Source organism: Coffea eugenioides, chromosome 10 (assembly GCF_003713205.1).
Source record: "Coffea eugenioides isolate CCC68of chromosome 10, Ceug_1.0, whole genome shotgun sequence".
Taxonomy (NCBI): Eukaryota; Viridiplantae; Streptophyta; class Magnoliopsida; order Gentianales; family Rubiaceae; genus Coffea; species Coffea eugenioides.
In genome coordinates this window covers 21,723,764-21,733,714 of record NC_040044.1, presented here as the reverse complement: position 1 = coordinate 21,733,714, position 9,951 = coordinate 21,723,764, and the positions used below count along the sequence as shown (strand labels likewise).

General features: G+C 35.5%; 1 protein-coding gene across 2 annotated transcripts; it reads left to right on the top strand.

Annotated features, from left to right (window-relative positions):
- Positions 1-1,882: 1,882 nt before the first annotated feature.
- LOC113750226 (DNA polymerase I) lies at positions 1,883-9,243 on the top strand. Of its 2 annotated transcripts, none has more exons than XM_027294211.1 (7): positions 1,883-2,373; positions 4,298-4,468; positions 5,574-5,808; positions 7,085-7,250; positions 7,392-7,566; positions 8,698-8,818; positions 8,912-9,243. In XM_027294211.1, exons 1-5 carry the CDS (start codon positions 1,957-1,959, stop codon positions 7,531-7,533), a joined length of 1,131 nt encoding a protein of 376 aa, XP_027150012.1. In that variant the 5' UTR covers positions 1,883-1,956; the 3' UTR covers positions 7,534-7,566; positions 8,698-8,818; positions 8,912-9,243. The 2 variants fall into 2 exon arrangements, with proteins under 2 accessions (XP_027150012.1, XP_027150011.1); XM_027294210.1 differs by having other exon boundaries at positions 7,028-7,250.
- Positions 9,244-9,951: the final 708 nt, after the last annotated feature.

Genomic DNA, 9,951 nt, shown 5'->3' with positions numbered 1-9,951 from the left:
TGACTTTGGGCCTTTATCTCGACTTTCATTGTTAGTATCAGACTTTAAGTTTGAATTCGAATTGTACCGAGTCCTGGCGAGAGTTGAGCAGGCATTCCGCGGATACCCTTGGGTTCGCCCTTGAAAGAGGTGGGGGCGTCACAAGGCTAATCTTAATATATCTTTTCTCGAGATACTTGAGAAACCTTTGTTCTTCACATATAAGTTGGATTTGAGTCAAAGCAAAGCAATTTAAGAGAAAGAAAGTAATATTTGCCCCAAAAATGTTTTATAGGTGGAAGTGTCCAGCTTTAAAATATTTTTGGGGCAAAATTACTTTCTTCCTCTTAAATTGCTTTGTTTTGACTCAAATCCAACCTATATGTGAAGAAAAAGGGTTTCTCAAGTATCTTGAGCAAAGATCTATCAAGTTCCTCTAGGAAAACCTCGAACTTTCAGCTCTACTTTCATGGAAAAACCACGAGCAATCAAGATAACATGTCATAGGGTGTATGGTACATGTTCTAGGCAAAGAAATCTATCAAAATTCCACATATATAAAGTTCTAAATTAAGTTACATATATCTTGAACCAAAGCTGGAAATTGCAATCCAACTTGACAAAACATGAAATCTTCCATAAACATCCTCCCTTCAGCTTCTATCACTTCATATATCGAATAAACTTAAAGTTAAGAGAAGCAAGAGAAGTTTCCTAGCAAATTACCTCAAAACTCTAAGATACAAAGCAAATCAAGATCTTCCTTCCTCCAAGAATTTCATCAAAAGCTTCCTTCCGCACTTGCGTCAAAGATCTATGGTGTAGATTAGGGATTTTTTTGGATTTCCCACGAATCAAGTAAGAGATCAAGGATAGAACTTGAGGTTTTTTCTCTCCCCTTCTCTCTCTCTAAAGTTGGCCACAACAAGAAGGAAAAGAAAAATTTTTGGTGGTGAAATACAAGTAAAACTTGACAAATACAAAGTCAAGAGGTTCTTAGATGGTTGACACGCGGTGTCACAAGGTTAATGTCTATCTCTTTGTTTCTCTATTTGTCTCTAAGCACCAAAATATCTAATGTTCTTCCAATTAATTCTTAACACTTCTTGTCACATAATCCCTTTTGCACGCAACTCCTTCTTGTCTACTAAATTTATTGCACACACCTTACTAGTTGGTCATACTTGCATAATACACTACAAAACTCAACATGTACCAAATTAAATAAGTTAAAAGGATAAAAATTATGACTTAACCATTAAAGCAACCAAGAATTTAAGGCAAGTAATATAAAAATAAATAAATGAAATGTGATAACTTTCGGGTCCTCACAATCTCTCCTTGTTTGTTGAATGAAGTTTTGGGTTCTCCATTTCTTCTTCCTATATTCGGGCTTGCAGAATGACCACTTGGGTCTCTATTTGCAGCATAGAGAACATCGATGCCCTTTTATGATTTGGATCGGGCCAAGTATGTTACCTTATGTGTGCACCAGTTGCACCGAGGGAAACTTTCCCTCCATAGTTCACCACCTTTTTTTAATCTATATATGTGGTTTTTCAATGAAAATTCATTGTTGCCCTCGATCAAATGCTAGTGTTTGCCACGCTCTTCGACCACTAACGGCGTTCACGATTCTGTCAATGATTTTCCTCAATTGGGAAGTATTTATAAGTTTAGGGATTTAAGTGTCCCATTTTGAAGTTTAGGGACTAAAGTGGGTTATTGCCCAAATTTTGGGGGTACAAAGTGGAATTAATCCAATTTAAAAGTACATTTACTTATGTTTCAGATTCTGAAATAGGGTAAATAAGTATACTAAATTAGATAAATGATGATAAATATAAAACCAAACCCATTCCTGTATGTCACAGCCACTCCAAAAAATGAGCTGACTGTCCAAATTCCCCGTCACCTTCGACTATTCCTGCAAAAACTCGACCTTGGTTAGAAAAGAAGCCATCAGTTTTTACTTTGATGGCTTCTCAAATTCAAGCCAACAATCTCTATCATCGTCGCCATTTTCTTGTTACTTTGTCCAATGCTGATTACCCTTTCGGTACTTGCACTAGCTTATCAATTTCAGCTGCAAAGCCAAGAACCAAACCAAAACTGAAACCTCAGAAGCTCAGTATTTGTAGTTCCCTTCTATCATCGTCATCTTCAGTTTCTGATAAAAACCCACCTGATGCTTGTGAAGAAACTAATGGGGCAGATGCCAGAACTTCAGATTCACAGTCAATTCAGAAGGAGAAAAGGATGAAGAAGAAGAGGGTTTTTTTCTTGGATGTGAATGCTCTTTGTTACCAAGGGAACACTCGCAGTTTACACTCTTTTGCTCATTGGATTTTCCTTTTCTTCTCCCAAGTCAGCCTCTCTGATCCTGTCATTGCTGTAATTTCTATCTCCTTCTCCGTTTCTCTCTGTTTCTTGATTAAGATTAATTCCATATGCATGAATTAATGAATAAATTTGAGTAGGATAATGGAACTTATTTGTGTGTAAATGAGTTCTTTTCATCATTTAGGTTAAAGTAATGCAGTTTATCGAGTCATGGAAAATGGTGGAAATGAAGGAATTTGGAGCCGTGGGAATGTCCCGTTGAAATCAAAATACTACCCGTTAATGTTGTTTCGATGAACTGAATGCCTTAATTGAGAATTTTATTAGAGCTCATTTGATGATTTCCATAATTTTGGTTTTCGGATTTCGTGTTGATTGTAAGGTGAGGGGAATTGTCTACTGAGAGTACGAGGTTAAATGGTGCTTCAGACTGGTCTTCAGCCTTCTCTTCCTTGCACTATATTTGGAACTTTTGGAGAGAGGAAAAGAGAACTTCTATGAGGCTGGTGAAAATCAGAAAAAAGAAATAAGAAAATAAAAAAGTTAATGGTTTTTAGGATTCGGGAAATTGGAGGAGCTGAACTTTACCATAATACAAATTTTGGGAAGGAAAGAACCGCTGCCTGATTTTACATGTTAAACCTATTTTTGGTTCAAAATAATTGTTTCTATAAGGGTGAACTCCTCTATTATATATGTGTCATTAAGTAGCATTTATCTTTTGTTTCGTTTTCACCCTACATGTGCAGAGAATGAAAAATTGAGCCCTGTAGTTGAAGATGTTCCATTTGTTTTCTTTCTCTTGCTTGATGCAGAACTCCGGAATAAGCAATTTGCATGCTAATTCCCTAACAAACTGCTCATTCACCTGCCGATGAGAAAGAAAAGGAGTTCCTACCAATAAACTTCTGACCACATAATTTAGTGGTGTTACTTCTCTCTCTCTCTCTCTCTCTCTCTCTCTCTCTCTCGGTTTAATGTTTTTCAGAACTTACTCATGTTAGAAGCTCCAGGGACATATTTCTTAAAGTTAAATTTTCAAAAGTGGGACTGTTTAATGCTGTTTAATGATTTTAGTTTTAGTTTGGTATTCATTTTGTTAACTCCATTGATTGAAATTTTTAACAGTTTAGATATCATGAAGTGTATTTATTAGGTTCGTTTCAGCTTCACATGATAGAGTACTCTGTCTGGTTGTTTGCCTGGGAAGTTATCTCTGAGGGACAATGGTCGGAATTTTTGCATAAAAGCAATCAGTTTTTCTTGGAAAGCAATTTGTTAGGAATTACAACAGACAAAATTTAGGCTTTGTGTGGAAAGCAGGAGGCTGTTTGAGGAATGTTGTGTGGAAGGGACAGAGAGCTGGCACTTTGCCATTCGATTTTCTTTCACCTGTTTTCAGTGACCTAGTATTCAGTATTCTCTTTGTTGTTTGTTACAAAAGTAGAAAAAATGAAACAGATGGGTTTTTTCTGAGGTCAATCAAGAATTGCATGTTACTTTTCCTTATTTTGTAAATAATGCCTTGCTTTGTCATGTTGACATACTCAACTGGTGAAATTGTGGGGGTTTCACCAACCATGATGACATAAACATGGGAAGCATGGTCATTCAGCTTACTCTACTTTCTGTTAATGTGGAAATACTGATTTAGTTGCCATGGCATGTAACATGACAATATTCATGCTTAAGAATTGTAATAGTTTTAGCTTTTAATATAGATGTTAAATTTAGGACATGATTTATTTCAAAGGGACAGCACTCAGGGTTATAGTCTGTGTTGCATTGAACATTTTTTCATCTCTCGAGGGTGGAAAGGATGGAGTGGTTGGTGAAGGAGGGTGGAGGTGGCAGTTGAGATTCTCTGTAAATTTTCATATGATTTACCTCTTGAAATTGTGATTCTAGCTTTTGAGAAAAAAAAGTTGCTGTGAACATTGACTCGTCTCTGGTCCTTGAATGAATTTCTTTGCAGGTTGTGGATGGAGAAAGAGGAAATGAGTACCGTAAACAGATCTTGCCTTCGTATAAGGCAAATAGAAGGAGAGTTTCACAGCATTTTTCTTCATTAGGAAGATTTCCAAGGAATAGAATTGGGAGATCACATAAGCTCGTCTTGAATGTTCTTCACGGTTGCAATGTGCCTGTCAGTTGATCTTCTGATTCTTTCGGACTCCTTGAATTTAAATATCTGAATTTTTAGTCACTTCAGAAAAAGGATATTTGTTTTCAGCATTTGAGGAGTGTGCATTGTTGAACAATTTACTCTTCTAAAACTTAAGCGGTTATACAAGACAGTATTTATCATATCATTAACCTAACATAAAGGTTTTGTACCTAAATTTGAATGTCTATTTCACCTTGTTAATATTCCTTTTGATACTCAAATTCAGTAATCCGATCCAAAATACTATAGATTTATTTAAGAAAAGTATGATCCTTGTGTTTTCAGGGAAACAGAACCTTTAACTTACTGATGAAAAACTTGAAAATTAAAAGATTTTTCCTGAAAGAAAATGATCACCCCAAGCTCCTTGCTTGGGAATAAAATGGAAGAATGGAGAATAATACCTTCCACCCTGGGATTCCATATCAGTGTTCTGCTCTTCAGTCTGATGCTTTTCCACGTGCTTTCTCCAGGTCAAAGAATGGAAAAGAATTAGATGCCTTCCTGAGCTCTTGGCTCATAGATTGCATCGATAACATTAGAAATATGTTCTTCCATGTTACCATGTCTCACTTTTGCTGATTAAATATCTTTAGATACACACATGTATGCATATCCAGGACCATGATCATTTGTATTTTTGATGATCTGAAGATTTTATATTTCACAATCTAACCACCAGCTGTGGCCATCCCATCCATCTTACTATTATATTGATTGACAGCAAGATGGAACTATAGAGTTGGTTAACTGATGCTTTGGTCACCTGCCCGTATTTATGCTTTTGCTTGTCTGGGTTTCATATTTCCACTCCACACCTATTTAGATCAGATGATTTTGCAGAATATGGTGTGCCTTAAAAATAAGTCCTTCCAACTTATGAACTTCTGAGACCTATCCGTTCAGCCACATTGACAGCCAAATATCATGAGTTCTGAAATATTGTTTTGTTGCCTATTATTAGATCTTTAGCACCTCCAGGCAGTGATAATTTCCTTTAGTTATAGAATCTTGACAAGGCTCAGATCAGTTAAATTGCTGCGTCTGCGCTGAGTACTTAGGTTCGTTTAGACATGATATGCAGGTTGTGAAAATTGAGGCGCATGAAGCTGATGATGTTATAGCCACCCTGGTAGAACAAGTTATATCAAGAGGATACCAAGCTGTTGTTGCCTCTCCTGACAAAGATTTCAGGCAACTGTTATCACAAGATGTACAAATTGTAATGCCCATGCCAAAGTGCAATAGATGGTCATTTTATACCCTAAACCACTACATAGCCCAGTACACTTGTGATCCGCAATCTGATTTAAGTCTGAGTAAGTTTTTAATTTTTTTTGGTTCTCTTGCAAATGCTACTCTTCCATAGGTTCTGTATTGCTGGAGCTTAGGTACTGTCTCTTGCAGTTTGATTCTCGCATCATGTCTTACTCTGGGAACAAAAGCAGGTTATATCTTTCAAACAGTGGCAAATCAAAGCTATACCTCCTCTTATTTTTTTTTGTGCAGTAAGCTTCTGTACTTTAACGCAATTCAGAATGAAATATATGCACCGCAAGAGTCTCATTTTTACCTTCAACTTGGTAAATTGTAACTAATTCAGAACCCATTTTCTTATTCAATCAGTAATATATACACTGAAATCATTCCCAAAGCACTTTCTTTTTCCCAAATGCAGGATGTGAGTTTTTTAATGTATCCTATAATTGATAGTTTTTACACTATTTTTTCATGATTAATGTGCTTTTTGTTCTGAATCTAGTGCTAACACTGTATGCTGAAGTTTTACATCCCCTGTTGTAATTTTTTGGATTCCCTTTCTGATGCTTCTTTAGTGACAAATCTGTCTGTAATGCTTATTGGAAAGCATGTTGAAACATTGGTTTAACTAAACATGGAGATAATAATACTGATCCAGATGTAACAAATGATGATTTTGAGGCTTATGAAGGAAACAGTCTAATTTTGTTGGCGTACTCCTTTCCACAGAGGAGCTTGCTGGTTCTAATTAACCAAATACTTTCACCTTTTGCCTTTTCCTGTTTTGGGAAGTTTGCATATCATAATTGACTCTTTAAATGATTGATTTCAACAAAAAAAAACTTGGAAAGGCATCAAACTTGTAATTACTATTCAAGTAAAATTATAAAAGGAAGCATATATGTTTTATTTGACTGTATCATGACAACTTTTTACTTCTGTTTTCCAAACTTATCTCAGTCATATGACCACCCATATTCTGGTCATTATTCATAAGTACCTAACGGATAAACAAAAAGTTATTTTATGTTGAGAAATGAACAGATATTATTAGAGTTGAGCCTCTTCCACAAACAGTATTTCGGTGATCCAGGATATGCAGAACATTACTTGATCATGAAAATACTATTTCTGGAAGAGATTCAACTATTTTTTGTTTTATTTCTCAGCCCAAATCATGAAGATTTGTTCCTTGACAAATAATGCTTCATCATTTCTTTTTAGTTTTCATTATTTATTTATTTTTACTTGTAACTTCCTGAAGCTACTGTTACACAGGATGCTTCTTGGGTGATGAAGTTGATGGTGTTCCTGGAATTCAACATTTTGTTCCAGGTTTTGGTCGAAAGACTGCTTTAAAGCTCTTGAAAAAGCATGGGTCTCTTGAAAATCTACTAAGTGCTGCAGCTGTAAGAACTGTAGGCAGAGCATATGCCCAAGATGCCCTTATGAAGTATGCCGATCATTTAAGAAAAAACTATCAAGTCCTTTCCCTGAAGAGGTTGCTTGTTTTACTTTTTTGTTTTCAATTATACTCCTTTAGGAATGACTAAGCCCTCTCCCTTCTCCAATCCTGATGTCCTTTCAGTTTATTATTGTTGTCAACTTTAAAACATGGTGCACCTGAATTGTTTTATTTCAGGGATGTTGATGTACAAATTGAGGACAAGTGGCTCTCTGGGAGAAATTGTTGTAATGATTTGGTTGTATTATCCAACTTTATCAACTTATTGAGGGATACTGAGAATCATGATGGGCAAAGTAAATATGATCCAAATGGTTAAGCTTTGAAGTGACTCTTCTGAAGTCTTTAAAAGGTTGAACCATTCTCCTCCTACTACTTGTTTGAGATTCTTCTGTACCCTAAATTAATTTAAATCTTCCATTGCAAAGTTTAAATTTTCCTAGCTCTTATAAGGTAAAATTTTGTCATCCTTCCAGTTTTATTTAGTAACTGCTGATGCTTCTGCTGCTCATAGTTAAGATTATAGGTTGTTGTATAGTCTTAATAGTCAGCTATACTAATTATCTAGTGAGAGTTTTTTGCAGGTGTCATTTGAAGAATCTAATGATAGATTAAACTGATATACTTCTCTAAATGGATCTGTATATGGTTTTGGATCTGCAAGTGTACATATCATTTTAAATCAATTATATTTTTTCTGAACCAAAGAACATCAGTAGTAAGACCGTAGGATCAAAGAGGTGGAATAGTAAGACCGTTATCTATATGCATAGAGGCATGAAAGAGAAATATGCAGTTTATTTGAAGGCAATTGATTTAGAAATCGTATTGTTCGGTTATCAGAAAGAGGAGTTTTTTTTTTTTTTTTGGGGGGGGGAGGGGGGAGGTGGTTGGAGATGGGGGAGCATAGGGTGATATAGCCAGCTTTTGCAATGAATTAAACTAGCTTTAAAGCAGAATAGGTCTTTAAGTATGAATAAAGAGACTGTTGTGCTGTGGTAAGAACATTTCCTATTAAGATTACAAAATAAAATCATGGAACTCTAGCAGCAATCTTTTGATTTATAGATCTTCAATAGTTTGGGAAACTTATGAGGGGAATTAAGTATGAAATATATCGGCCATAAGCAATTGTAAGCTTTTGATTTGAATATTATATTTTCATTAACAATTACATAATAATTATACTAGCTAGCTTCTCCAATTGTTAATTATGACAAATCTGCTCAGCCTTTTTGGTTCTCTATGGACATCTTTTGACTTGTAGCCTCTGCTAATTATCTCACGTTACATTTTTTCTTATGCTTATATTGCAGATGTAAATTTTGTTTCTTCATTTTGTAGAATACTTTTGCTTTTGTTTATCTTCTTGTAAAACAAAGACGTCACAATCAAAAGAGCTGTCAGTAGCAGATGCGTAAAATATTAGTGTAATGTGAGGCTCAATTTTATTCATTGATGTTGCTGGTGGTGACATTTTAAGGTATGCCGTCAGCTCTCAGCAGGGGTAATCTCAAGAAATGGTATCATGTCCTGACCCAAGGACAGTAGTTGATTTCAGCAGCATTTGCACCTCAAGGTGAACTTGATCTATGTAGCACACTGTAAGTTCTCATCTCCAATCTTGCTCTCCTGGGGTTATGACTCTGTTTAGTTGTGTAAAATGGTAATTTAAGGTCCTTTTCCCCCTTTTTCAGGAAGGATGTATTTCTAGTACTTTTGGCCTACTAGAAGATAATGGAGATTAGATAAATAAACTGCTTGGTGGCTGTTAATGAAACAGTCATTTCATAAACTGTTGCAGTAATCTATGAAGATTTGCTGTTTGCATACCAGTACTTTTTCTTTTTTTTTGGATAAGTGGGAGGTCTTGAATCTAGAACCATCTACTTACAATCCCTCCACCCTTACCATCCAACCCAACCCTCCTCACCTTGCACACCAATACTTGTTTAATCCTTGGGCTGATAAATTATGTGGAATACTGGAATAGGGTGGTAAACAAATTTTGGAGATCCCCATGAAGCTATTTCTGTTTCGTGTGGTGTTTTGGTCTATTTTGTATTCTAAAACTGCAGCTTCTTCAGTGTCTACAACAGGCAGTATGTACGAGTTACTCGACTTATTATCATGTGTTCACTCTCTTCTGACATTCTTTTAAGTATCAGCAGTTGATCAAATTCCTGAACCATGTTGACTACGGAATATTTATAAGGAAATTTTCGTCATTGTGATAAAGAAACAAATGAAGTATTCAATGCAACTGACAGTCCACAATGCTGTAATGGTGCATACCTTTAGGATGACCTTATCTGAGACAACGGGCTATTGAACTGGTAGCTCAGTCGTTGGATGCTTACTTCATTGTAGGTGGTAACAAGTTCCATATCTAAATATCTTTCCCCAATATATTGAACCAAAAAAGAAAGGGAAATTTGCCAAATTGGTTATTTACACTTTCAAAAAAAAAAAATTTTAATCCCTCACATTTAAAATCAATCATAATAGTCCATTGAATATAAAAAAATCCACCCAATTGATCGCAAATCTCATTTTCGCTTACTTCTCTCCTCAAAAAGCGCACATCTCTTTCACGTGTCCATAATTTTAAAGTTTTTTTTTTATATAAAAAGGAAATGTAAGCCACCAAACCTTTTTTTTCCCCTTCCCTCCATTTCTTCAACTACCAAAAAGCTAATTGTAAGTTACAATCCTCTAATCAAAGAAGCAAATGTCA

Excerpts from the sequence above, each read along its gene's own strand:
- LOC113750226 (XM_027294210.1), top strand. The coding sequence starts at position 1,957 with ATGGCTTCTCAAATTCAAGCCAACAATCTCTATCATCGTCGCCATTTT. Across the intron at positions 2,374-4,297 it reads TCTCTGATCCTGTCATTGCT|GTTGTGGATGGAGAAAGAGG; the intron begins GTAATTTCTATC and ends ATTTCTTTGCAG. Across the intron at positions 7,251-7,391 it reads CAAGTCCTTTCCCTGAAGAG|GGATGTTGATGTACAAATTG; the intron begins GTTGCTTGTTTT and ends GTTTTATTTCAG.